The 27,453-nt window shown below is 46.6% G+C and overlaps 1 protein-coding gene across 1 annotated transcript in view; it reads left to right on the top strand.

Moving 5' to 3' along the window:
• ABCA4 (ATP binding cassette subfamily A member 4) overlaps positions 1 to 27,453 on the top strand; it is a 123,589-nt gene that overhangs the window by 87,041 nt on the left and 9,095 nt on the right. The window contains exons 27-44 of the mRNA XM_059688787.1: positions 277 to 530; positions 1,363 to 1,487; positions 1,962 to 2,060; positions 2,883 to 3,069; positions 6,537 to 6,631; positions 8,092 to 8,124; positions 9,762 to 9,867; positions 9,992 to 10,066; positions 10,325 to 10,494; positions 12,085 to 12,262; positions 15,632 to 15,747; positions 16,781 to 16,928; positions 19,734 to 19,857; positions 20,249 to 20,378; positions 21,461 to 21,581; positions 22,293 to 22,355; positions 23,427 to 23,533; positions 25,111 to 25,252. Of these exons, the coding sequence (XP_059544770.1) occupies positions 277 to 530; positions 1,363 to 1,487; positions 1,962 to 2,060; positions 2,883 to 3,069; positions 6,537 to 6,631; positions 8,092 to 8,124; positions 9,762 to 9,867; positions 9,992 to 10,066; positions 10,325 to 10,494; positions 12,085 to 12,262; positions 15,632 to 15,747; positions 16,781 to 16,928; positions 19,734 to 19,857; positions 20,249 to 20,378; positions 21,461 to 21,581; positions 22,293 to 22,355; positions 23,427 to 23,533; positions 25,111 to 25,252 (2,273 nt within the window). The remainder of the gene's footprint in view (positions 1 to 276; positions 531 to 1,362; positions 1,488 to 1,961; positions 2,061 to 2,882; positions 3,070 to 6,536; positions 6,632 to 8,091; positions 8,125 to 9,761; positions 9,868 to 9,991; positions 10,067 to 10,324; positions 10,495 to 12,084; positions 12,263 to 15,631; positions 15,748 to 16,780; positions 16,929 to 19,733; positions 19,858 to 20,248; positions 20,379 to 21,460; positions 21,582 to 22,292; positions 22,356 to 23,426; positions 23,534 to 25,110; positions 25,253 to 27,453) is intronic.

Raw genomic sequence — 27,453 nt, forward strand, 5'->3', positions numbered from 1 at the left:
ACACATATCGTCTTCTATTTGGCTATATGTTTTCAACCTCAGTGCACTTAGATCTATTTTGTTTAACTGCTATAGAGAATATTTAAGTGATTTCAGCTTATTTTTTCTATAAATGATTTACACTAAACAATAGAATTTATATAAGTTCATTAACCTACCTGGCCTGATATTTTGTTGCTGATTTAAATGAAGGGAAATCTAATAGAGTAAGAAAATAATAGCATATGAGATCCAGACTTTGTGGGTGCTTTTTCTAATTTATTAATTCACTCTCAGGCAACACTCAACAGAAAAGAGAAACCGTCAGCCTGCGACACCCCTGTTCGGGTTCTAGCAAGGAGGTCACACAGGGCTCCGACAACTGCTCTGCGGAGCCGGCTCCTCCCACCCAGGGCCAGCCTTCCCGGGAGCCTGAGGAGCAGGGCGGCCGGCGCAACACAGGAGCACGGCTGGTCATCCAGCATGTGCAGGCGCTGCTGGTCAAGCGGTTCCACCACTCCGTCCGCAGCCGCAAGGACTTCCTGGCCCAGGTATTGCTGTGGGTCTTGGCTGTGCTGGGTGGCTCCTGGCCGGGCCTGCCTGGCCCTCCTAGTCTCTCCCTCCTCTGCCCAGCTTTCTGTGCCCCTGGGCTCAGGCTCAGCAGTGAGCAGGCTCTTTAATTCTGTTGCCTTTGTTTCCTCCTTGCCAACCTTTACTTTGATTCTTGCTTAACACTTGACCTCCTTAAGCAGGGAAAAACAGAATAATAGTGAATATGTCAATGTTGTTATTTTTACAATATTTTTCATTTATTTTTGCAATGACCCTACATATCAAGGTTATTGTCTTCTTTTTTTCTTTGTATGTTTTTTATTTGTAAAAGAAACTCAGGTTGACCTCTAGCTAAACACTGGCCTACTTCAATGTTTTGTAGTTGTTTTTTTAAATCCTCACCTGAGGACATGTTTACTGATTTTAGAGAGGGAGGAAGAGGAAAAGAGGGAGGGAGGGAGAGAGAGAGAGAGAGAGAGCTATAGATCAGTTGCTTTCTATACATACCCTGACTGGGAATCAAGCCCATGACCTTTCAGTGTGCAGGACAACACTCCATCCAGCTGAGCCACCTGGACCTGGCTGGGGCTACTTCAGTGTTCAGTGTTGGCCTACTTCACCTCTTCAATGGTTATCAGAACATGTCTTGCCTTTGCACGTGCTGCCCATAATGTTCCCCAGAAGCCTGACTTTCCACCAGGGCCAGTTATGAGGCTGCAGATGAAACATTTAAAAGAATGAACATGTGTGTGAGTGCACGCATGTGTAAGTTTGTGTATCTTTTGCACACCACAGCCCACAGCCCATGTTGCCATGTTTATTTCCCCACAGATTGTGCTCCCAGCCACTTTTGTGTTCCTGGCTCTGATGCTTTCCATCATCATCCCTCCTTTTGGTGAATACCCTGCTTTGACCCTTCACCCCTGGATGTATGGGCAGCAGCACACCTTCTTCAGGTGCGTAGACCTGTTCCCAGTGGTCATCATTTGCTCCTATGGGGTGTGGGGCTCCTGGGTCACATGCTGCTTGATGGGGCCCTGGCCTTCCCCCTCCCTGGGACAGTCACCAACATGACAGCGGTCCTGGGGCTGCCCTCAGAAAGGAAATTAAGGAACCTGCCACTTGGAAGGTGATCCCAAGTGGACAACCAGGGCTGCCAGGAGTAAGACAAGAGAAAGTCAAGGTTAGGTGATTGGTGGCAGCTTCATCTTTGTGGGGCACAGATGTGATATGCCATCACTGGGCGTGTTGGGGGAGGCTGCCACCTTCCCAGAAGACCTATAACCACCCAATGCAGCGTTCTGTGCCTTGTGTACAGGCCAAGCATGTAGTAGCCACTCAATAAAACATTTGTTGCGTCGCATGTTGGCTGCTTTGTCCCTCTGTCCCAGTCACGTGCCCATTGAGTAAGCCCCTCTCACATTGTCTAGCATGGACCAGCCCGGCAGTGAGCGGCTTGCAGCACTTGCAGACGTCCTCCTGAACAAGCCAGGCTTTGGCAACCGCTGCCTAAAGGAAGAGTGGCTCCCGTAAGTCCCTGTGCACCCCGCCCTAACACTGACAGCTGCCCTGGGAGACCCAGATGGTGGCGTATGGAGATGGCAGGGTTGGGACGGGCCCTGTCTCAGTCCTGCTCTGTACACATCACTCTCCCTGCCCAGCACTCACCCAGCTTTTCCTCCAACACCTGCGTGCAAGGTGTTCACTCCCTCTCAGGAAGCCCCTGCTTCATTGGGCAGCTCTTTATCTTTGCAATTCCCAATATCAAAAGTCCCATGCTAAGTTGATTTATGCTTCCACAACCTACTTGAAAGGAATCTGAACAGGGTAAGGAGGGAGGTGGGGACTGCCAGTGGTGTAATGGGGCCTAGAATGGCCTTAATTTACATGTGTGGCCACCTTTCCATTACTCCTATGTGTATAGAGAAGGGAGTTTTAGAGGGCAGCTGAAATCCACCAAGAATCCTAACAATTCAATACAATTTTCACTGCTTCTCTCATTCAGCTTTTTTCAGAGCCAGTGATAAGGACCAAACATAGACTAATTTCAAATTCCTCTTTTATTTATTGTCTCTCAACAGCTAGAGCCACCAGAAGAGAAAAAAGAGATAAAACTGCCCAGAAACTAGATCATTTCACCAGCCCCAACCCCAGTCAATAAAAACACACACCCTAGTCTTGACTTTTCTTGAGCAGAAACTAACCTCTGAGAGCATGAGAAGACAGTGTATGGCTCTGAGGATGAGGAAGAAAGGTTGGGGAGGAGAAGTAAATAGACATTACTTCTCATTTCTAGGGCTTTCTCTACACTTTGGGGCTGATTGTGAACTATTTTCTTGTCTTCCATGAAGGGAGTACCCCTGTGGCAACTCAACCCCCTGGAAGATCCCCTCTGTGTCCCCGAACGTCACCCACCTGTTCCAGAAGCAGAAATGGACACCAGAACACCCCTCACCCTCCTGCTGGTGCAGCACCAGGGAGAAGCTCACCATGCTCCCTGAGTGCCCGGAGGGCGCAGGGGGGCTCCCGCCCCCTCAGGTACCTCGACCCTCTGTGGGAAACCGGAGGCCCTGAATCTGCAGGGAGTGGGGGGAAGCGTTGTGCCCCCTGAGTTCCTGGCCAAACAACATTTTATTTTTTTTAATATATTTTTATTGATTTCAGAGAGAAAGGGAGAGGGAGAGAGAGAAAAACATCAATGATGAGAAAGAATCATTGATCGGCTGCCTCCTGCACACCCCACACTGGGGATCAAGCCCTCAACTGGGCATGTGCCCTGACTTGGAATTGAACTGTGACCTCCAGGTTCATAGGTCAATGCTCAACCACTGAGCCAGGCCAGCTGGGCCAAACAGCATTTTAAACTGATGGTAGAGTGCAGGACCTAATGAGGTTCCCTGGGTCCTCTCAGTGGGGCTACCCTGGGTGTCCTGTCCAGCCACTCGGAGGAAGTCACTGACCAGCTTCATTTTCCACCATATACTTCCTATGCAATCTAGTAAGAAAATATCTCTAAACATTGAAACATTATGCAAGTCATGCATGCTCATGATAGAAAAATTAGAAAATACAAATGAGTCAGAAGAAAAAAAATCATCCTATCACTTGGAAATAACCACCAATAACATTTGGTTTTTACCCATTCAACCTGGATTATATTCAAAATGCTGTCTTAAAACCTGCTATTTTCACTTAATAGCATATTATGAACATATGCCCATGTCAATATGCATATACATGAGTGTTTTTAATGCCTGCATGCTTATCCCACTGTTTGGATTTACTTTCATTTATTTAACAAAGCTCTCATTCTTAGACCTGAGTTTTCAACTTTTGTCCCTTATAAACAATGTTGTGTGTGCATTCAAATGCATATGTATTTGCATGCTTATTAACAATCTTAATTAAAAAGCTTTCCATGTGCTGTGTCACTAACATGCGCGCGCACACACACACACAATAACCTATGTTTTGAAGGGACATCAACGATCTTGGCTCTGAGCAGCATCCTCTTGTGGGTGTTCTGAACTCCAGAATGTGTCACAGTGAGCCTTTCCCAGGGCTTTTAGAGACAGAGGGGTCAGGGAAGTCTCACTTTGTCTTGGGGTGATAATGGTCCTTCCTGCTGACTGGCACCAAGTGGGGCATTCTGTGGCCGTATCTAAAGATGTGCCCATGAATGAATGCTTCCCAGAGAGGCAGGGTGGCATGGTGCCGAGAGCACAGGCATTGGTTTGGTTACTTGCCTCTCTGGGCCTTACTTTCCTCCCTTATAAATTGGGGATAACTGTAACTTATTTCATAGCATTTTATGAGAATTCGATGAAATAATGTGGGTAAGGAAACTGTGTTATTTAGAATTATACTCAACGGAATGATGACCACCCCAACCGAACAGCAGATGAAATAAGACACTGTGTTTCCCTCTCCTGTAAAAGTTCGTGCAGGTGGTCCAGAACTCTCTGTCCCGCTGCTTCTCCATGGGAAACAGGCCTCAGCCTCCTTGGCCAAGACGGCAGGACCCACTTTCCAGACCGCAGAATGAAAGGAGGGATGAATAAAAAGAGAGGGAAACTGTGCAAATATGCTATCTTCTAGGAAGATTTCAAGAAGCTACCACACTTGGATGTCATTGGCCAGAATCAAAAGTCAAGGGAGTCTGGGTGGCCTTGTACCCAACCGTCTGTTAGTCTGGCAGATGGCAGAGGGCAGAGCAGGTCATAGGGGATAACTGAATTTTGCCCTAGCATCAATCCCAGGAGCTGGGTTGTGAATGACTGTTTATGAGCATCCTGCTTTCTTTCTTTCTTTTTTTTTTTTTTACATGCTAAAAGCAGATACTTTTCTATTTCTCAAGCAGTATATTTCCCCTTTAAATCATAACTCAGCCACCCTGCATCACAGGGATCCCTAAAGAGGAGCTGAGGGGGTGGGTCCCAGTCCTCTGTACCCCAAGAGGAAGCTCTACTTCTGCTGGGTTTGCTGAGGGCCTCCGGCTGCTTCTGCTCTAACGCACCAGCATCAGACAGAGTTCTCACACCGAGTCCTGGCCAGAGCGGAGGGAAGGCCAGGAGCCGCTATATGGAGATCCCTTTCCTCAGCAAGTCCTAACTTCAAGGCTGCCCGTCCAGCTTATAGAACCTTGTTTTCAGTGGTTGGTGCCTGGTTCCTAGGGGGAGAATGTAACAGGCCTCCACAGCCAATGTCCTGGGAACAGACCAGTTCCTGTGATTCCTCATTATCATTCATGTCTCACTTGAGAGAAAAAAAATGTAACATCATGAATCTGCACAGGAGCTACTTCCTTTCTCTCTCTCTCTCTCTCTCTCTCTCTCTCTCTCTCTCTCTCTCACACACACACACACACACACACACACACACACACACACACACTCATATTTACATGTACTCACTCAAACACACTCTCCCATTCAGCCTGGAATTAAGCCAGAGGTGTGGGTACAAGCTTGGTTCGAGGTGGTGAATTGTCCTCATCTGGAAAGCCAGACGGTGGATGCTGTCTTCTGCAGGGCCCCATCCTGTTCTCGAATTCTTTAAGTGGTGGTGGGTCCCCAGGTGGACGTGCTCCACCCCTGACTTCTACAATACACCGAGTTAAAGTTATAGGAGTACTTTATTTACAGAATTTTTAGACAACAATTCATCATAAAATTCCCAGGCACCAGCAATTGTTCCAGCCTAGATTCCACCCGGAGAGTTCGGCAGTTCCCCGGGATGCCATCCTCAGCTCGAGAAGCAGGGTGATGGGGTGAAAAGAGTGAGGGCTGGGGAGTCAGACAGATATAAGTTCAAATCCTAGGTCAGCCACCTACACGTTCTACAACCCGGTGCAAGTTAGCCAACCTTTCTGAACTCACTTTCTCGGTCCGTAAGATAAAGTAACAATTCTTCTGTCATGAGGGTTTGGGGATTAAGGGATATAATGTGTGCAGAGCATTTGACACAGTGTCTGCGCACAGAGTTCTGTAGATGCCAGCTCTCCTAGCGTTAGAGAGAGGAACTAGGTACAGCAAGTGAACTGAAGAAGGAAGTATAATAGGAAAAGGGGAAGAGGAGACAGAAAGTGTATAAAAATGAGAAGCATGGTTTTAAAGCCACCAAAATGTTCCCTCTCTACTTTTGGTTGATTCCCTTGACACCCAAGGTTCATGACTAATGGGAAATCAAACCATTACCTATTCCCAAATGTAAAGTAACATTGCCACCTGGTGGCCAAACTCACGCTCTTTTGAATTCTCCAAAGCCTTTTGATGATGGCGCTTCTAGTCCTAAGTGTATTTGGAATGTGGTTTATTGCATTGTAAGGTCCTGTTTGAATTCTTTCACTCATGTCACAAATTTACTGTTTCAGCTATATGCCGGGTACTGGTCTGAGTGCGGGTGGGCTCAACAGCTAGCATAACTTTTGATGAAGAACAAGCAGTTTCACAAACTGTAAAGCCTCACATTCCAAAGTAACTAACAGGAATGTCTCGCTGTCTCAGAGAACGCAGCGCAGCACAGAAATTCTACAAGACCTCACAGACAGGAACATCTCCGACTTCTTAGTAAAGACGTATCCTGCCCTTATCCGAACCAGGTAAGAAGAGAACCTTGTTATGCTTTTCATCCTGGCTCCCTGTACAAACTATTAACTAAAAACAGAAGGCCATTTTCTCACATGATTTATCAACAATCAGGGCAGTGGAATTGTTCTTCTTTTTCCTACACTAACAGAAAGAGCAATCGAGAATATACAAGTAAAATGCAGCTTAGGTTTAATTTTGTCTGTTTTGTCTGTTTTGTTTGGACTAAGCAGTCTCAATGGGTAACCCATACACTACTAAAATTAAAATTAAAAATGTAGGATTTATCTAATAATGCAGCCTCAGATTTTCACTAGTTAAGAAAGAGACAAAGTTTGGAGGGAGGTGCAAGAGTAAAGGAGGGAAAGGTAGAGGAAAAAGAAACAAGACAGAAAAGTAAGAAGCAAACAGCAGAAAGGACAAGATTAGACCAAGATAGGATCGAGGCAGTGGGTACAGTATGTGAGTGAGCCCACAGGCCAGCCAGGTCCCCAGCACCTGTCACACTCTCGCTGTAAATTAACGCCGGTCGCGCTGCCATTTAATACGCCACTGAACTCTTATCTGTGTCTACTTCTCCCAGCTCTGCCGCTGTTATCAAGCCTCAGCTGGGGATGGGCTGGTTTCAGCCAACCCTATGGGAGCTTGACAAGAGTGTGTTACCCAGATGGCATCATGGGAACCCTGATCCAGGCCCACGTGCTCTGGGGCTTTAAAATAAAACATACTGTCTAATTTTAGTAGTACTTTCAGTTGCCTCCCCTACCAGAGCCATGCACAAAGAATAAATGGACTCAATTCACCAGAACACACTGCAGATGGTGGAAGCAGCTGCCAGAAGGCAGGGCCGAGCCAGCAGTCAGCAAAATAAAGAATGCCAGCCACACCCCAAAATAAAAGCAGATACTGGGATAAACAACAAGCATCCCAAGCTTTGTTCTCAACAGCCAGTTTGCATGATGGAACTTTGGATTTTGTGTTTGATGACAATGATAGTTTGTGAGCCTGACCTATGAGGTCTACCGATGGCATCTTGTCATTTTACCCCTGATTGGCTGGAAGTCAGTCTCTGAAGTCTGGGCTTGGAGTGAGTCAGAACCTCCCCCACGTGTGCAGGTGATTGATTATTAGAGCCTTATTCGTGCAGGTGGAAGCGGGTGGGCTGCAGCCTCCACTCACACCGGAATGGTAGTTGCCATGTTAGCTGGTTCCAGATGGTCTGACAAATAACCTGACATCAGGGCGTCCCAGGAAGCCCAGCTTGTGGGAAGGGACTTGAGGAGCCAGCAGTGGAAAGCATCAGTCCTTTTCCTGCCTGCGTATCAGCTCAGCCCCTAGGCTGCGAGGTTTCCATGTTGCTTGGCTATCAGGAGGTGCAAAAATGCCCCCGAAGACTGAGACACCCCATGAGCGGAAAGAAAGTTAACACGGCTGGGCCAGTGGGATTCATTGTATGATTTGTTTTCACTTTCAGCTTAAAGAGCAAATTCTGGGTCAACGAACAGAGGTAAGAAACTATTTTTATAAGAAATTAAAATCTGAAATTGATCTATTTAAAATGCACATTTTGAAAGCCACACCTCAGAGTCAGGTAGATGGGATGTTCTGTGCGTGCTCAGAAAGTCACAGGACATGCCCTGAAGGACATGCGGCTAGACACATCCTGGACCCAGAAGATGCCCAGTCGTAGATCTCCATGAAGGACGGGGACGGGAAGTGATATTCCCTGAAGAGTTGTCCCAGAGCATTTTCACTCAGGGGAGGCTCTAAAAGTTCAAGCACAGAATCATTTGCAATACTATTGAGAGGCCATGTGACCTGAGACCTGGCACTCTGTGGCCCATTCATTTCTTGTAAGCCTTAGGGAATCTGGCCCAGTTCCAGGTAACTCATTCCTGAGGCATCCTGGAGACTGGAGTCATTCCAGAGGTTTGGAGAATCCTCCAGGGACATTCTAGGATTGAGCTAGCCTCCCAGCCTCCCTAAGGAATTGGCCTGTAGAATAAAGGCAGAGCTGATGTTGACTTGGTTCTAGACCAGCGGTGGGGAACTTCCAGCCCTCGGGCCATATAAGGCCTTCGAACTCATTTGGTCTGGCCCTGCCAAGGCATTAGTGGTGAGTTAATTAAATGTTTGACCAAATATAACAGGCTAATTTTTAAGTTAATAATGTTGTATGGCCTGGGAATGATGTTATAAATAGCCAAATGGCCCTTGGTGGAAAAAGATTTCCCACCCCTGTTTTAGACCATGAAAGTGTTATCCTGCTTTTAGAATTGCTCCCTAGAGGGAAGGATAAATCCTCAGCTGAAGTAGAAAGTTGGGGGCATGGGGAGAGTGCAATTTGAGTCCCTGAGAAATAAAGGTCAGCAAATTAATTTTGTTTTGTAGAGGAGTTTGGCTTTTATGCTACCATTGAAAGGTTTTATCCAGAGCGTGGCACTCCCAGATGTGTTCAGAGCAGTGTGGAAGATGGGTTAGGACGGGGAGAGACCTAAGGCTAGGATCTCATTAAGGAGCTAGAGCTTGAGTCAAGGCAAAAGATGGTGAGGGGCTGCCTGAGGGAGGGGCAGCGTTGAGAGGCATGGAGAGCTGGGCCCAGCAGGCCTGGTCCTGATTAGATTAAGGAGAGTCTAGTGCTGGGGAAGTGCCTGTAGATTAAGGAGTGTCTAGTGCTGGGGAAGTACAGACAGATGTGATGCAGGAGAGGAATTGTTGTTGGGATGATGGCGAGTCAGGGAAGACTTCAGAGAGAAGATGACATATGACAGAGGAGATGCACTTGGCCTGATGCTCAAGAACAAGAAAGACAGCCCTGAGAAGCCCACAGCCCTGCAGAGACAATCATGACCATTGGCAGCTCTGCGAGTGATTGGATTGGACGTGGCCGGGATATGCCACTCAAGGCAAGGCATGAGGAAGGGTTGGAGAGGTCAGAGAGAACAAGCTCTGAGGGATTGGCACTCATCTGGGGACAACAAGGAAGCATTCAAAGTTGTAAAGTGGAGCCATGTTGCTCACTAGTGCAGACAACGCCTCCCAAAGCACACATTTCCCTACAGAAACTGAGTGCTACTGGCAAGCATGAAGCACCACAGACATAGGTCATGGCACTGATCTGAGGACTTCTTGTTCCCTTGTCAGGTACGGAGGAATTTCCATCGGAGGAAAGCTGCCAGCTCTCCCCATCACTGGGGAGGCACTTGTCGGATTTCTAAGTGACCTTGGCCAGATGATGAATGTGAGCGGGGTACGTAAACGGGCTGCAGGTTTGGGTAGGACTTTCAACGCACCAGTCATTATGAAACAGAAAATCTCATGAACACTAAGAGTGAAAATAAAAAACCTCTTTCTTGTTCATTATGGTTTTCTAGGGTCCGGTCACCAGAGAGGCCGCTAAAGAAATGTCTGTTTTCCTTAGACATCTAGAAACTGAAGACAACATTAAGGTATTGGCCCTGGGTCACCTGCCCCAGAGCTAAAAATCCACATGAGCTGGTGACTTTATTTTTATTTTCCCAAATAATTAAATTCCACCGAGTCTCCACTTGAAAACTAGCATGGAATGTCTTCCAGCTGCCAAATCCTTCCTCCTCCTCACATTCCTTTCCCTGCGGCTCATTTTTTTTCTTTAAACAGCTGTTGTTAGCGCAGGGCCGCTGGGGTCATGCCAGCGCAGCCTAAGGAAGCCCGTCTCCGCCCTCCAGGTGTGGTTCAACAACAAGGGCTGGCACGCCCTGGTCAGCTTTCTCAACGTGGCCCACAACGCCATCCTACGAGCCGGCCTGCACCCGGACAGGGACCCCGAGGAGTACGGCATCACCGTCCTAAGCCAGCCCCTGAACCTGACCAAGGAGCAGCTCTCTGAGATCACAGTGTAAGCCCAGCTGCACAGGCCCAGCTGCACAACTCTCTTGTCACCCTCTCCTCTCTTGGGAGACCCAAGAGGATTTTCACTATCCGGTGCTGTGGGCTGGAGGGCAAGGCTGGTCAATGGGCAAACGTGAACATAAGACTTTCAGCGCTTGTGTGCCAGACTGCCTGGCCATTCTTTCTCCTCGTCCTTACTAGGAAAGTAAGCATAGATTTGGTTCTGTTCCCTTTGGGCTCTTGGTAAGAAGTTACTGCTGGAGCTTACACAAATATCCTCCCCTGCAGAATGGGAAATGACTGCCGGGAACAGGGAAAGTTCAGTAAATCTTTCGTCTCCCCAACAGGAATTAGCTCAGATTTTGGTAATTTCCCTCAGACAACCCGGCTGTGGAGAGGTCGGCAGATCCTTGCCTTCCTCGAGCTTAGGCTCTTCCCGCACAGCTTCAGGCAATGAAAACATCAATCTTGTGCAATCTGCCGCATGCTTGTAGCCTGCGTGAGCGCATGCTTGTGGTAAGCGGCAGGGTCCTCATTTTCCCACCCCAGGACACTCTGAGAGCCCTCACCACTGGGCCCTCCACGTGCCCAGGGTCACTGGCTAAAAGTTGGCCCTGGAACCTTGGGACCTTCCTCTGGACACCCTCCAGGCCCTGGACTGAGGAAGAATCGCCTGCCTTGTGTTTATTCTCACTCCGCCTTGCCAAGTCTCTTGAATATGAAATATGAAATAGGAGTCTTTGTGATTATAAAATAGTATATGTTCATTAAGTAAAGTTTAAAGAGTAGAGTCTTAAGAACTTATTATCTGTAACCCTACACAGGTTAGGGTATTTCCTCTAAATGTTTTTGCACATTTCCCTTTCAGTCATTTGCTCTACTTTTACTATGTGTGTGGATCATGCTATTTCCAGTTTTATAAGGACGCTGACTGGCACAGACGGTGCTTTGTGGGAGTTAGTTAATGTGCTCCTTTCTCTCAGTGGGCACTGTTCCATGCAAAGGGTCATGGCTTGCATGTGAAGTTCAGGTCGGATTTCAGCCCACACTTGCCCTCTTGCTCAGATGCCTTCCACCTGGCCCAGGAAAGGATGACTAGAGCCAGCCCTGTATAATCGGCCTGCTCCCTGCTTCCTTGAACTTACGTTATGAGCATTTCTCCATGCTATGATGTGTTTCATGTTCTCACAGGATAATTTGCCTCCTTTAACAAAAGGAATAAATTTCACAGACCATATGACTGTCTACTAGAAAATTCAAGAGAAGCTATAGAACTGATAAGAGCATTGTGATTATGACAATATAAAAATCCATTTCTATAACCATCAGTAAATACTTTGAAAGTTTATCTAGACTTTCATATAAAAATGGAACAATATTCAACATCAACATAGAACAGAAAACTCTCAAATATTCACTTAACCTTGACTTCGTTTAAGATAATTGAATGAAATGACAACTGTCAGGCTGGGAAGGGGGTTTTGGAGGCGGTTCTCTAGGACTGGCTGAGCCTCCCCAGAGCCTGACTTTGTTTTTTCTCTGGCAGCTGCTCCTCCTCCTTCACCTCTCTCTCCCGGTGTCTCTTGTCCTGCTGCAGGCTGACCACCGCTGTGGATGCTGTGGTTGCTATCTGCGTTATCTTCGCCATGTCCTTCGTCCCAGCCAGCTTTGTCCTTTACTTGATCCAGGAGAGAGTGAACAAAGCCAAGCACCTCCAGTTTGTCAGTGGAGTGAGCCCCACCACTTACTGGCTGACCAACTTCCTCTGGGACATCGTAAGTGTCAGGTCACGGTGCCTCTCTCACCTCCATTGGCCTGAGGGGTGGGCACTTGTGTCTGCTCTGACTGAGGGTTGCAGTAGGGTAGGGCTCTCCCACTGCCAGGACTGCTGTGCCAAGGGCCTTGTGTGTCTGCTGTCTGTTGACATCTTCTTAGAAAGGCACAGAACTAGGAACGGCAAGCTAGGGACGAATGTAGGGCTCAGCTTAACAACTGCTGAGTGGGGGCTCTGCGCGCCCTGCCTCAAGGGGCCTTCTGACCCATCCAGTAATTACTGCCCTCAGTGAGGCTGGCCTTCCTGAGAATGTCTGGCTGAAGAGGTAATACCAAGCAGACCTTCACCCCACATCCTCTTCTTAAATCCTGCCCCACCCCAAAGGGGTAAGGATGGAATTCCTCCTATGGCAGAGTCACCAGATAAATATAGGACACCCAGTTAAATTTGAATTTCAGATAAACAATTAATTTTTAGGGTAAGTATGTTTCACCCCCAAATATTGCATGGGACATAGTTACACTAACAAATGTATTTGTGGTTTTCCTGAAATTCAAATTTAACTAGGCATCCTATATTTTTATTTGCTTAGCCTCCTATCCATTGGCCTTATTTTGATTTCCCAAAGCAGCCAGACTTTCACTATATCAGTTTAGGCACCAAGTTAGGGAAAATGAAGAAAAGTTTTTTTTTAGCAAATCAACAGCAGACTAGCACCCTTCTCACCCCAGTATTGGAGGAGGCAGGGAGGGGTCAGCCTGGGGGGCTTCACGACAGACCACAGGGCCAACGTTAATTGGCAGCAAATACTAGTTATAATATAGTAGAGATGAATGTGACACCAACTCCAGGTATTCTGGGTGTCTTGGGTAATGAGATCCTTTGTTTTATCTCAACATTCTAAGACTAACGTGATCCCCACTTCATGTGATGATAAGGTACATCATGATGGCAACCGACACAAACAGCCTTCTCCACTGCGGCCTGTAGTCAGGATTCCTAGAGACATATTTATTTTACTCAACTTATTAAGCGGGCTGTCACTTAACAATACAAAACCAGAAGTTATTAATAGCACCTACATTCTTCCCTCTGTTTTCTGTCTGCATGAAAAAACACTCATGAATACATGGAGAGGAGGTCAGATTCTACAAGCCCCACTGTGGACAAAAACATCACTCACAGTCCCCACATTGGCCTCGTACTTTGAACATGAAAAGAGCTAGGTACACCTGCACTGAAAAGTTATTAACTTGCCAGTTTTTTCACTCTACTTTTTTTTTTTTAAAAAAAAAAAGACAAAGAACAGCCTGGCTGGTGTGGCTCAATGGCTGAGCACTGACCCAGGAACCACGAGGTCACCAGTGCAATTCCCTGTCAGAGAACAAGCCCGGATTGTGGGCTTGATCTCTAGTAGGGGATGTGCAGGAGGCAGGTGACCAATGTTTCTATTTCTCTCCTTCTCCTTTATTCTCTCTCTCTCAAATCAATAAAAACATATTTATAAAGAATAAAATACGAGGAACAGAATTTATACTTGGAGCTGACCGTGCATGTGCCTGTACAGAGATGTCCGAACCCAAGGAGAGAGAGAACATGGACTAGAATCGAGACTGGCCCGATGTTCCTCATGGTCAGATTCAGGTCACAGCAGCAACATCACAAGGGATGCTCTGTCTTCTCATTGCGTCCTATCAAGTGGCGGCTGCCCTCAATTTGCCCTACTACCGACGTGGTCCCTTGATGAAGATGGTGTCTGACGAGCTCCTCACTGTAAAGTTAATCTTTTCCTTTTTATAATTAGCAAGAATTTTGGGAAGAGGTACTTTAAAGCTGTGTAAATATCCTCTTTGTTATCAAACTTCCCATTCATTCATGTATTTCAGTGGTTCTCAACCTTCTGGCCCTTTAAATACAGTTCCTCATGTTGTGACCCCACCATAAAATTATTTTCGTTGCTACTTCATAACTGTAATGTTGCTACTGTTATGAATCGTAATGTAAATATCTGACATGCAGGATGGTCTTAGGCAACCCCTGTGAAAGGGTCGTTCGACTGCCAAAGGGGTCGCGACCCACAGGTTGAGAACTGCTTATTTATTTACTTATAACTATATGGAGTCTTCTTCCCGTGTCAGTCCATGGGTTATAATTGGATACCATTATTATTTACCCTAATGCTCAAATTATCCCCAGTTTGACCAGTGGGAGCCTGATGGAGCTGCCGCCTTTGACTTTGTCCCATTGTCTTTGAGAAACTCCATGCTCTCTGGCACTGCAAGGTGTTCCAGGTCTGTCCTCCACTTCGCCCCAGCCCTACTTGGCATCAACTGTGTCCCCAGGGAACCCTGGTTCCTTTCCATGGAAAATAGCTCTCAAAATCAAGATCTTGGCACTAGGTAGGTTCTGTGCTATTGGGGTCTCAATGGTCCCAGGATTTTTTTTTTCATCTCTCCATCTCAGTGGAGAGAACTAGGGGAGATATGTAAGCATAGACATAGATAAAAACCATTTGCATCTCTATTTACCTACTTATACACCAAACACTGAAGGCTCACTAAAACCTCTATTCAAACCAACACCATCGGCTCACTAGGGCTTTCCACTTTCCATATTTATAACTCTCTTCTTCAAGAGTGAGACAACAGCTTCTGTCACTTCCAACTCAATAACCTACCTGAGCAATACACCTGCATGTAATAAGTCCCCATCTCTGCCACCATCCCCTCTCCCGTACGGACACCCTCCTCTTTCTGCTCCAGCTGACCCCACGTGGAGGTCCTCCTCATTCTGCTCTGGCTCTAATACCCCACACCAGGTCAACACCCTCCTCACCCCACTGGGGCTCACACACCCTGTGAGACACCCTTCTCACCCTTCTCAGGTTCTCATCCTGTTCGGACTCCACCCCTGACCCCACCGTGGCTGCCCAACTTTTCCTGTCTGTTCTACTGGCTTTAGGACTGAATTGTGCAGGAAGGGAAGAGAAGGGAGAAAGTGATAAAAAGGTATCATTTATTTGAGTTTCATGAGGTCAAGGACTATATCTTAAGTTTTTTTATGAATTCTGGAGACATACTTAGAAAGTAAAATCGATAGGACTTCATACCAATTAGAAAGAGAGAATGAGAAATCAGGTAGAATTTTGTAAAAGATGCAGACTAAAGGTCCCCTGCACAGGGAGGTGGAGTGGGGTAGGAGGACTAGAAACAGTTTAACATATGCTAACCAAGAGCTGTTTAGACCAATAGAATCAGAATCCCAGACCATGTGTGCTACACAAGCTGCCCGGCCCTCGGCCCTCGTTTGGCAGTCAGGAAACAGAGGTCCAGAGGGATAACGCGCCTTGCTCTCCTCTTCTCTCTCCAAGATGAATTATGCTGTGAGTGCAGCACTGATGGTGGGCATCTTTGTCGGGTTTCAGAAGAAAGCCTACACTTCTCCGAACAATCTTCCTGCCCTTGTTGCACTGCTCATGCTGTATGGGTGAGTTGTTCAGGCCATTAGCTAATGCTCTCCAAAGGGAAGCTCGGGGGAGGGGAGGCATGATCTCCAAGCAGAACACGGGGTTTCTGGTGGCAAGGTTAGCTTTTGGCCCCCAGCAGACTCTCCGGCCTGACCACAACCCTGCCTGGCCTCTGTGTCTGACTCCGTACATGGAGGTGTTCCTGAGGCTCGGTCTACTCACCCCACATGGCCTGAATCTTCTCCCATTCAAACGGTGGCCTAACCAAAATCTGGGACTCAGTCACTCCCCTGTTTTCCACCCAGCTGTGATTCTGATTCATCGAAAGCCAATCTGAACATCCCAGTGTCTCCGTCTCTACCGGCCAAGGGTTATGTACACACAGTAGAAGACTCCGGCTGAAAAGCTGTCCCTGAGTCAGGGCCAGAGGATGTCACAGAGATTAAATTCAGTGGACTTCGAGCAAAGTGTGCAGCTTTATGTCGAGGCCTCCCACTTACCACATGTGTACTGTGGGCAAGTAATACACCTCATCAAGGCCTCAGTTTTCTTATCTATAAAGTGGAGATAATGATACCTGGCCCTTTCTATCTGGGCCAATAGAGTCTTGCTATTATAATAGCAATGGTTTCCATTTATCTCCATTGAAAAAGAATTCAGGAACTAGCATGACTGGCACCTCAGCTCCAGTGAACTGTGAAAATGAGCCTGTTGGGGTCTCAGCTCAGCTTTGCTGATCCAGACTCGAGTGAGAAGCATTGTGAGAAGACAGTGCTCCGTGCATTGTACGAGGCTATATAATTTATGTACATCCACAGTTACCATCTCCTTTGTTCCTCACAAAATCCCCCATGAGATGGCCAGGGAAGGCATTGTTACCTCAAGTCAAAGATGAGGAACAAAGACCAAGGGGTGGAGGATCTCTGGTCTTCCTGGGACTCTCGCCAGTTCAAACATATCACCTCCTGCATGAGGGGAATGCATATGCCTGGGGTACAGCAGATCGAGTGGAAACGGGCACTCCGTCCTGCTGAGTTGTGTTGTTTCACACAGATGGGCAGTCATCCCCATGATGTACCCAGCATCCTTCCTGTTCGATGTGCCCAGCACAGCCTATGTGGCCTTGTCTTGTGCTAATCTGTTCATTGGCATCAACAGCAGTGCCATCACCTTCATCTTGGAATTATTTGAGAATAACCAGGTGAGCACGACTTTCTTGGCTTCCTTGTTTGATGACTGGGATACTAGAGGAGGGAATGTGACGGTCAAGCAGAGCCATGGCAGGCACTGTCTGGACAAGTCAGTGCATAAATGAATGTTGCTTCTTTTCCTTCCTTCCTTCCTTCCTTCCTTCCTTCCTTCCTTCCTTCCTTCCTTCCTTCTTTTTCTTCTTTAAGCTCCTTATTCATGTGTGTGCTCTGGTGTCATGGTTTTCTGAGCTCATTCTCAAGCTATAAATGACCTTTCATGATCCTTCTTACTCCTTTAAGAAGGTTTTCTTGAGGACTTTGGTGTTAAGATTTACACACACATAGCATTCATGTGATTTCAACATTTAAAAGGTGTGAAAAGGCACACAATGAAATGTCTCCTTCCTACTCCTGTTTTGCAATCACCTGGTTCCCTTCTCCAGAGGCAACCTTTCATTGGAGTTTCTTTCATATGTGTTCTGGAGACATTTAAGCAAATACATATATAGTCTTTCTCCACTTCCTTATGCAAATTTTAACAGGAATATATACTATTTTACATGAAAATTAATCCTGAGGATAAGGGTTAGGAATTTATGGCGCTGAATGAGTCGTTTATGGCCTGAAAAGTCCAGTTATCCTATCCACAACCCCCCAGACTTCTCTTCACCCAGAAAGAGCTGGCCAGACTGGATCCTAAACACAATGGTAGCAGCTGCAGGGCTGTCTTTTCTCCACACTCCTGCTCCCAGCCTGCTGTGTCTGAGCCCTGGCCATGGCTGTCCTGGGAACATCTCCAAGGACTGGTGGTCTCACCCATGTGTCTGTGTCCCCAGTGGCCTATTTAGCCACTCATTTCCTTCCCTCATTAGGTCTTTTCAGTTCAGAGGTTGGGCACTAGTGCATCTATTCTGCTGTCCTGCAGCTCCCGGCCCCTGGCCCCTGGCCCCACTCCTGCTTCTGGGCCCTTGGGAGGACCCAAGGCAAATCTGCATGAACTACCCAGCTCCTGGCTTCCTGACAGTCACTCTTTCCCAAACCCTGTCGGGCTTTCTGTGGCCACTAAGCAAGGAACAACCCCCCACCCTCACCCCACTTATATCCCATGACTGATAAAAAAAATATACCATGTTACAGTCAGACCCCCAAAAGGGAGGGGGATGGGAACACAGACCCACCTCTAGACCTCCTCCCCCCAATCCCCTCTTCCTGCCAGAGCACCCTGGCAGGCTGAAAAGGCTGCTCTTCAGAGCTGTTTTGTCACAGGCTCACAGCCCACTAAGTCTTAAGAGAGAGTGTTACTTCAGAATAATTAAATGGTAAGCTTAAAGCCATTCAGAACATTCTCCCTCCCTCCTGCCGGCTGCACTCATTTAGCCAACATTTTTGAGTGCACCCTCCTCCCCTGCACAGAAGTTGGTTGCTGTCACATAAGTTACCAGCAGATGCTGCAGAAATATCCAGCATCCCAGAGAGACTCCCCAGGTCCCAGTCGCTGCTGTCCCTGCTCAGTCAAAAGGTGTCAACAAAGTGAACACCATGCGATGGCTGTGCTGATATGATAAGTGCAACCCCTCGCACTACCCCCAGGAACCCCCCTTCCAGTCAGTCAGTGACCTGCACACCAACTAAGGAACCAAAACAACCCTCAGGACACACCACTCCATATGACAGAGCATCGAAGGGGCAAGACAGATGAAACGCTACAGGTCAGAGTGGGCCCAGAAGAACTGGGTTGCAAGGGCCAGGAGACTCGTGGTGGAGGAAATTCAATTTGAGCCTGGCCTGGGATAAGTAGAATTTTATTAACCCATTTAATAAATACTATTAGTTAATTGTTGTGCAAGGTATTCAGGAAGGATACCAAATGGTTAGGACCCAATCCCTGTCCTCTGGGGACCACTGACTAGGGAGAAAGTAGTCAGGTAAAAAGTAATTAACCCTGGCAATGTGGAAAGTATGAGCGAGGAGTAGGTATTTTACTATGGGAATCTGGAAAGGCTGATGAGAGGAGGGGTTATTGGAGCCAGCTTTGTGAAGAGGGCGTTCTTTCCTGCTCATAGCGATGGTTAACAGAAGCTGCAAGTGCAAAGGCCCACAGGCCGAAGAGCAGAGTGCCTTTCAGGAGCTGTGGGGGCTGGGGGAGGCTGGAGAGGAAGGAGGCTGCGTGGTAGGTACAGGCCAGGCAAGTGGGCAGCAGTGGCCTCTTCAGCCTCACCTCCTCCGTGTCCCCTCTGCCTGCTTGGAGGAGACTCTGCTCACACTTGGAGGCTGAGGCAGCAGGCACAATCCGATCACCTGGAAACAAGTCCCCCAGCTCAACACAGACACCAGAGAGTCTCTGCCTTCTCTAGTGCTGGTGGCATCTGCACACAGCCCATCGCTGTCCTGTGGGAGCGGAGAGGCAGAGCAGGGAGATGCTCCCAGGATCCTCTCCCCTTTGGTCTAAGCTGAGCTACGATAGAGCAGGTGAGAGAGCCTCAGTCCCTGGGACACGAGATGGCTCACAGCTGTACCAAAGGCGAGCACCTGGGTCACATTCCCAGCCGCTGCCTCTCCTGGTAGCAAATGCCATGGAGGGCTGTGCGTAATTTCAAAGTGAGTCCACAGGTAGCTCCCCAAGGGCTGCCTGTGAGGCTCCCCAAGAGACACCTCCTGTGAGTGTTTCTGTATTTTCCTGTCTGCTCCACAAACCCCTCCTCAGACAGTCTGGCTGCCTGGCCCCTCCGTCTGCAGTCCCTCCCCAGGCCCACCCTGCTCAGGAGGGCACGTGGGCTAGGCCCTGTTCCTGACTGCCCTGCTTTGCTGTGTTTCAGACGCTGCTCAGGTTCAATGCCCTGCTGAGGAAGCTGCTCATTATCTTCCCCCACTTCTGCCTGGGCCGGGGCCTCATTGACCTGGCGCTGAGCCAGGCGGTGACAGACGTCTGTGCCCGGTTTGGTGGGTGGCAGTAGGCCAGGCGAGCACGGCCCTGGATCCTTTGGGGCGGGAGGGCTGAAGCAGGAGTTCCTACCCAGCCTTGGGCGGGAGGCGGGGGAGTTTGCGGGGGTCAGACACCTGGTTTGGCTGGGTTGTCCTGCTGCCTAAGAGGGATCAGAGCCAGGAAGCCTGTTTCCTGCTGGCTGAGGAGCCACAGGAGGGGGGAGGGCGGGCTCCACTTTTCCCTACTCTGACTTGAGGAGTCAGGATGAGACTTGTGTTCGGCTCTTGCTTGATTCCTTGCATAAGGGCTGGTCTAGCTGAGCCGAGTGTTGAAACCAGGTCTTTAGGGGGCGCTGGGGCGGCAGAGTGGGCTTAATTCCTGTCGCTTTCCGGTGGCCTCTGTCCCCAGGTGAGAAGAACTCTCCAAATCCATTCCAATGGGACCTCATTGGGAAGAACCTGGTTGCCATGGCGGCAGAAGGGGTGGTGTACTTCCTCCTGACCCTCCTCATCCAGCACCACTTCTTCCTCACCCGATGGTATGTCCATGCCGCTGCCCTGAGGGTGCCAACGCCCGGGGACTTGGCTCTACATCCACATGGCCGTCTTTTTCCTCATGAGCCCCACACCAGGATGGTGTTTACATTCTCAAAGCCTGGTTTGCTCTGAATAACACAAGAAGAAGAAAAACATTAAAATCGGCACAAAAGAATTTGCGACGACTCTAAACTTTAAAATATTTAAAATGTAATGTTACTGGTTTCAATCACTAATATTTGTTCCCTCATTTAGTGAGCAGATAGATACTCATTTTAAATTGGATGATGGCATGGCAAAGGATAATGGTTAAGGGGTATCCAAAGTGCCGCTGTATGCAGGCAATAGACAAAGGAGGCCCCTTTGCTAATTAAAGATGTGAGAGTAGGGACAGGGCCAGGGAGGAAGGGAGTACTATGGGGTGATATGAGCTGAGTGCAGCCAGCATCAATGTGGAGAGGAGTGACAGTGCCCCCGGCCAGGAGAGGTGGCTGCCAACGGTGCCCCAGCCCAGCCGTCCTTCCCCAGGCTCAGGCCAGACCCTGCCTCATCCTGACGTGGGCGCTCAGGTTTCCAGAAGGCAGCCCCGAGGACCCAGGGCTGACTCTGGGCCTGAGCACTTGCCCTCTCTGCCTAATGCCTCTTCTGTTGGGAGTCCTTTTGCGAATTTAAGTCTTAGGGGATAGAGAGCCTGGCTGGGGGCAGAAGTCCGGGAAGAGGCAGGAGGAAGGTGAAAACTACCAACACAAAGAAGTTACAGATTAACAAGGGCATTCAGAGAGGAGCTGTGAGCTCTAGGCATCTTGAAATTGAGCCTGTGCAGAAATTGACCGGAGACAGCTTAGTGAGGCCCTGGCGGAGGCCCTGCATCAGTATCCAATATTAGCACTATGGAAAATTCATTGGAATTCTATGTTCTTGGAAGACCAGTTAAATACAAAGATGACAAGACCACAAAAAAATTAGAAAAATGAATCACTAGCCCAAGCCAGTTTTTCTCAGTGGATAGAGCACTGGCCTAGGGACTGAAGGGTGCTGAGGATGCTGTGCACCAGCCCGATCCGGTCCCCTGTCCTTCCCTTAGGATTGCTGAGCCCACAAAGGAGCCCATTGTGGATGAAGATGATGATGTGGCCGAAGAAAGACAAAGAATTATTAGTGGGGGAAATAAAACTGATATCTTAAGTCTAAATGAACTAACCAAGGTAAGGAAATAGGTGTAGGTGTGCTAGTTTGGAGGTGCCAGTTGGACCCCGAGATGGCACCACATTGTCATTTGCCTTCTGTAGAATAAGCGATATGACTATGCAAGCAATTTGTTCTTTGTTTGTTTTGTTAATCCTCACCCAAGGATATTTTTTCATTGATTTTTAGGAAGAGTGGAAGAGAGGGGGAGAGACACACACAGAGAAAGAGAGAAATGTCAATGTGAAAGAGACACATCAATTGATTGCCTTCTGCACATGCCCTGACCAGGGCTGGAGATGGAGCCCGAAATCTGGGCATATGCCCTTGACCGGAATTTGGCCTGGGACCCTTCAGTCCCCAGGCCAGAGCTCTATCCACTGAGAAAAACTGACTTGGGCTAGTGATTCATTTTTCTAATTTTTTGTGGTCTTGTCATCTTTGTATTTAACTAGTCTTCCAAGAACATAGAATTCCAATGAATTTTCCATAGTACTGATATTGGATACTGATGCAGGGCCTCAGCCAGGGCCTCACTAAGCTGTCTCTGGTCAATTTCTGCACAGGCTCAATTTCAAGATGCCTAGAGCTCACAGCTCCTCTCTGAATGCCCTTGTTAATCTGTAACTTCTTTGTGTTGGTAGTTTTCACCTAAGCCAGTCTTTGCTCTGTCTTGTCTTCCTTGCTCTAACCCTCTCTCAGTCCTCAGTCCAGTTTCTCTGATCTTGCAGATTTATTCAGGAACCTCCAGCCCCGCGGTGGGCAGGCTGTGTGTGGGCGTCCGTCCTGGAGAGGTGGGTCCTCTGCCGGTCACCCTGAAAGGGCTTCGGGAATCAGCTCCTGTGCACACCTCCCCTCCCCACCAAAGCTGAGCCCCCGGGTGAACATAAAACACAAGTCACCATAGGTCATTTCAAATTTTCTAGTAGCCCTGTGAAAAAGGTGAAAACAGGTGAAATTTATCTTAATTACTTATTTTATCCAATATATCTGAAATATTATCACTTTAACATATCATTCATATGAAGTATTTTATGTTCTTTTGTTTTGTTCTAGGTCTTCAGAATCTAGGTGTTTTCTACTTACAGCACATACCAATTCAGACTAGAAGCAGTTTTAGTGCTCAGTAGCCACTGTAGGGGAGGGAAAATCCTCTTTCCTACAACCTTCGGAAGTTCTCAGGCTCCATAAATTGCTCTGACAAAGGACAGACTAACAACAGAAAGACAAAGAGAGGTTTGTTAGCATGTGCATCACATGTACATGAGGAAACAAATGATTCAAATGGTTGGTTAGAACTTAGGCCTATCTAGCACCTTAGCAAAGGAACAGTACAGTTTTAGAGAAGTGGTAAGACAAAAGACAGGGACTCTGAGTTTCCAGGGTAGCAGATAGTAGGGAGGCAAATATAAGGGAAACTAATGGCAAGTAATGCTAGTTAGTAAAATTTGTTATGTAGGTCCCTCTGGTGCCTTCTCCAGCCTGGTAAGGGTCTAAAGTTGTCTTCAGTGATTAACTTGTCTTTGCTGGTAGAGAGTAGAGGGAAAACACCTTGTAAATTTGTGTCCTACTTTTAGGCAAATAGGGGGAGGGCAGAAAGCTTTTCTTATCTCTGCTTCTCTTCAATTGCCTTCAGCTCAAAGTCATCCTAATGCCAAAGTGGCATATTTGAGGGAACATATTCTACTATTCTGCACCACATGGAGCTAGTGGCCTCCTAATGGAAGCACAGATCTAAAATGGCCCCCCAACACCCCCCACCCCCACCCCACACACACACCTCCCCATGCACTTTAATCTAGGGCCCGATACTCCAGACCCTTTTGGACTCCAGGGTCAGGCCAGTTGTGTGTATTCTCCCTCAGTGCTTTGGCCTCCTGGGAGTGAATGGAGCTGGCAAAACAACCACTTTCAAGATGCTCACTGGGGACACCACAGTAACCTCAGGCGATGCTACTGTGGCAGGCAAGAGGTAAGTGTCCCACTCATCATGTGCCAGGGTATCACTCATAGGTCCCTTTCTCAGAGCTTCTACATGGAGTTGGGTTCAAGGGCCTTCCGGGGCCTTATTCTGCATTGGCTATTTCTGTGCCGATGCTTGGTTTTGTCAGGCCAAGGAAACTTTATAAAGGAAAAACTGGCATGGGTCCTTGGATTCCGGAGGGAGCCTTCTGCTCTTTGTAGTAAGGTGTGAGTAAACAGACTGCGGACGCAGGATGGAGACGAGGAGCTCACACCTGTTTGCCTCTTTCCAGCTGCTCCTGAACAGCAGCGCTCAGACACATTTGATGTGCCCAGCGGAACTCTAGGCCCTGGTTTAGACTTAGAGTTAGGCCCCGCTCAGGTCTGCCTAGTATTTGCCTGACTGAGGCCTCATCACCTAAGAGCCATCCTCAAATGGCCAAATGGCCACTGGGCAGGGGGTCCTGGGCTTCTCTGGCTCCCAGGCCTTCCCCGGTCATCCCTGTTGGGTCCAGAGTAAAGTGACCGGCAGGGGTGGAGTGAGAGCATGGCTAGGCCTTTCTCATCTGCAGATCCAGCTTAGCTTACAGTCAAGCAGATGACTTCACAATGGTAACAAAAGGAGTGTTGGTGGGAGGCAGTGTGCGGATGACAGGAGGATGTAATGGGATTTGCCATGAGACTTCAAGTTATAGTCCAAATGAGATATAGTCTAATGCTCAGAAGTTAAAACCAAGATGGAAGCTAGAAAGAAACTATAGGTTTAAAACACAGGATTGGGTTCTCTGGTTTAGAAGCTTCAAGTACACTCCTTGCTTCCCTGGGTGGTTTTTATTGGCCCAGCCATACCTCGAGTTATTTTTGTCACAGTGGGAGACTGTCATAGTGAATGACTTCTCTCTGCCCCATGCTATTGCATCCATCCTTTATTCATAGACCCTAAGCTATAAGAGAAAGGGGGAAAATATTGGAAATTACCTAAATGTTCAGACTAAGGACAGTTTATTTTTCATCAAGGCAATGTATTTTCTAGTGAGGGAGAATATATCAGTAACTCAATTCACTTCATCTCTTCTCCCTGCCAGCCTCTTGCTTGGGGCAGGAGGGGTGGCGGTGATCCATTTGGTCCTCTTTCATTGACTGTATCTCTGCCAATAAATACAGATGGAGAAATTTACTTTCATGGGGAAGCATGTATCTTCTCTAGCTACTTCCCAAATGTCTGAAAGGGATCAAAAATCACTGTTTAATTTCTGAAGCCTGATCTTCCTTTTGTTTTTAAACTAATATATGAAGTGATCCAATCCAAAACCAAAGCTAATTTGGGTAACAGGTATTGAATTTATCCTAGGCAGAGAAACTGGAGGATCTGACTGGATTCAAAGCTCAGAACTCCTGAAATTCATGAGTTTCTAACTAAGGGCCCCTGCTTTGATTCCTCAGTGGTGTACATGGTTCTGAGAGAAGAGAAACGTGGGAGAAGAGAAAAGGCAGCTTCCTTACTCTGTTGGCAGAGCTCCTCCAGCCCCGGCTCTCTGTTCACCCCTTCTCTGAAGGAAACTTGCTAATTGCTTTTTCTTGTTGCAGTATTTTAACCAATATTTCTGAAGTCCATCAAAGTATGGGCTACTGTCCTCAGTTTGATGCAATTGATGACCTGCTCACAGGGCGAGAACACCTTTACCTTTATGCCCGTCTTCGAGGTGTACCAGCAGAGGAAATTGAGAGGGTAAACAATGGTTTGTTGTGGCAACTTAGGAATTTGGTAAACCATATAAGGCTCTCTCATAAGAGTGCAGTTATTTAGAGGTGGGAAAGCCGTAGAATGCTATCCATTCATTCATTCAACAAATGGTTACTGAGTGTCTACTATGTGCCAAGTACTGTTCTAGAAGAGGAGGTATAACAATGAACAAAGCAGACAGAAATATCCCTGCCCTCATATCTCACAAAACAATGTATGTATTCTTCCTTTCACCCAGAATCTCACTTCTGGGAATTTACCATGCAGGTATGCCTCCCAAAATACAGAATGCATATACACAAAGTTATTATTACATTTTAGTTGGAAAATATTGAAAATTACCTAAATGTTCAGGAATAAGATGTTGGTTGAATAACTTGTAGTCTATACATACCATAAAGTCTTATGCAGCTGGAAGAAAGAAAGGAAGAAAGAAAGAAAGAAAGAAAGAAAGAAAGAAAGAAAGAAAGAAAGAAAGAAAGAAAGAAAGAAAGAAAGAAAGAAGAAAAGTTATTTCTAAGAGATATTTTCAAGTTGAAAAAAACAAAGTGCAAAAAAGCACATGTACAATGTTTCTTATGTAAGAAACTAGAACAAATAAGAAAGCATACATATGTCTGTTTATCTTGACAAGTAGAAAGAATAAACCGGAAAACAATAAATTTCATCATTGACAAGAAAAAAATGGGTAAAAGGGAAATGGGAGGGAATGTCACTTTTCTGAGTATATATCCTTGTATAGTTTTGACTTTTGGGAGCATATTAATAATATTCTACATATTCAAAAATAAAATAAATAAGAATGGAAAGGGGGTAAAATGAAAACAAAAAGAAAATCCTAACTCTGAAAGCAAACTGAAGCAAATTAATCCAATTTTATTTCAAGATAAATATTATTTGCAGAAGGGGAGGGAAAAGAACTAATACAAGTAACTGATGATGCAGTACTTGACTATCCTCCATCTTAAGTGGAGCAGAGGGGGGAAATTACAAACAAATTGAGCTCTTTTTAGTCTATTTTTTATAGAAGCATGAGCAAAGCCGTTCTGCAACAACTTAGATGTGCTTTAGGGTTAAGTAAATGACTGAATGTGGTAATGTTGGGAGCCAGAGTTCTCACTGTGGAAGAAGGGACATACAAATATGGAAAAGGGGAAAGCAAGAAGTTACCCTGTGAAGATAGATTGGAACTGGAGATATTACTGTAAACTCATGAAATATTTATATACACAAGTTTGTGCATACATGCATGTGTTCCTGTATATTGCACATATGCATGTATATGCATATATGTTTGTGTATGTGTAACTGAAAGGGCTAAGAAGAAAAAATATCCCAGTAGCAATGAGCACATTTAGTGCCCAAATTTTGGTATCTAATACCATCCCCACTGAAAGAAACTATGACTCTTTAAACAAATGACAAATTCCAGGTCTGGGACAGCATAGGTATTGTATGAGCCTGGAAAATCTTATGCCAGGAGTAAAGAAGAGCTTCGGAAAACACAATAGAGGCATTTCACAGTACACAGGAGCCATCTTAAAGGGGCTCCCAATGGCCATATATGGGACAATTTAGACATTGCAATAATTAAATACTACGATAAATTATAAAACGCTGAGGTGGGGGATTGGAATTTGTAAGTCAATGCTATTAAATAGATAAATAAATAAATAGGAGAGAATGGAGGGTTCTTGCTTACAGTGAAATACCAATAGACAACTGGAGGAAGTTATGGAATTGGAAAATCATTTTGCAATGATTATAGTAAATATTGGATTAACAAGAATTGTTAATGGCTGCTAAATATAGGGGACATTTTTTATAAGAAGCAAGATATTTGTGTTGTTTAAAAAACTATCTTCCATAGATTGCTTATTGGTTGAGAGGGGGAAGCACAATCACTTTCAATGGAGGAATTAGACAACACCTTAACTGGGCGACCAAAATTAATATTACCTGAGAGGCAGGTGGACAGCTCATGCCACAGACACAATATCCTGAGAAGACACAATTTCACTTACATAATATTCTGATTAGGAATGTATAAACCTAAATCTTACCATGAAGAAACATCAGATAAACTCTAGAGGAACATTCTATTTTTAAAAAGCACAGGGGCTGTAATCTTCAAAATAATCAGCCATAAAGAACAAAGAAAGTGAAGAAAGGCTATGGAAACATTC

Source organism: Myotis daubentonii, chromosome 3 (genome assembly GCF_963259705.1).
Source record: "Myotis daubentonii chromosome 3, mMyoDau2.1, whole genome shotgun sequence".
NCBI classification, from domain to species: domain Eukaryota; kingdom Metazoa; phylum Chordata; class Mammalia; order Chiroptera; family Vespertilionidae; genus Myotis; species Myotis daubentonii.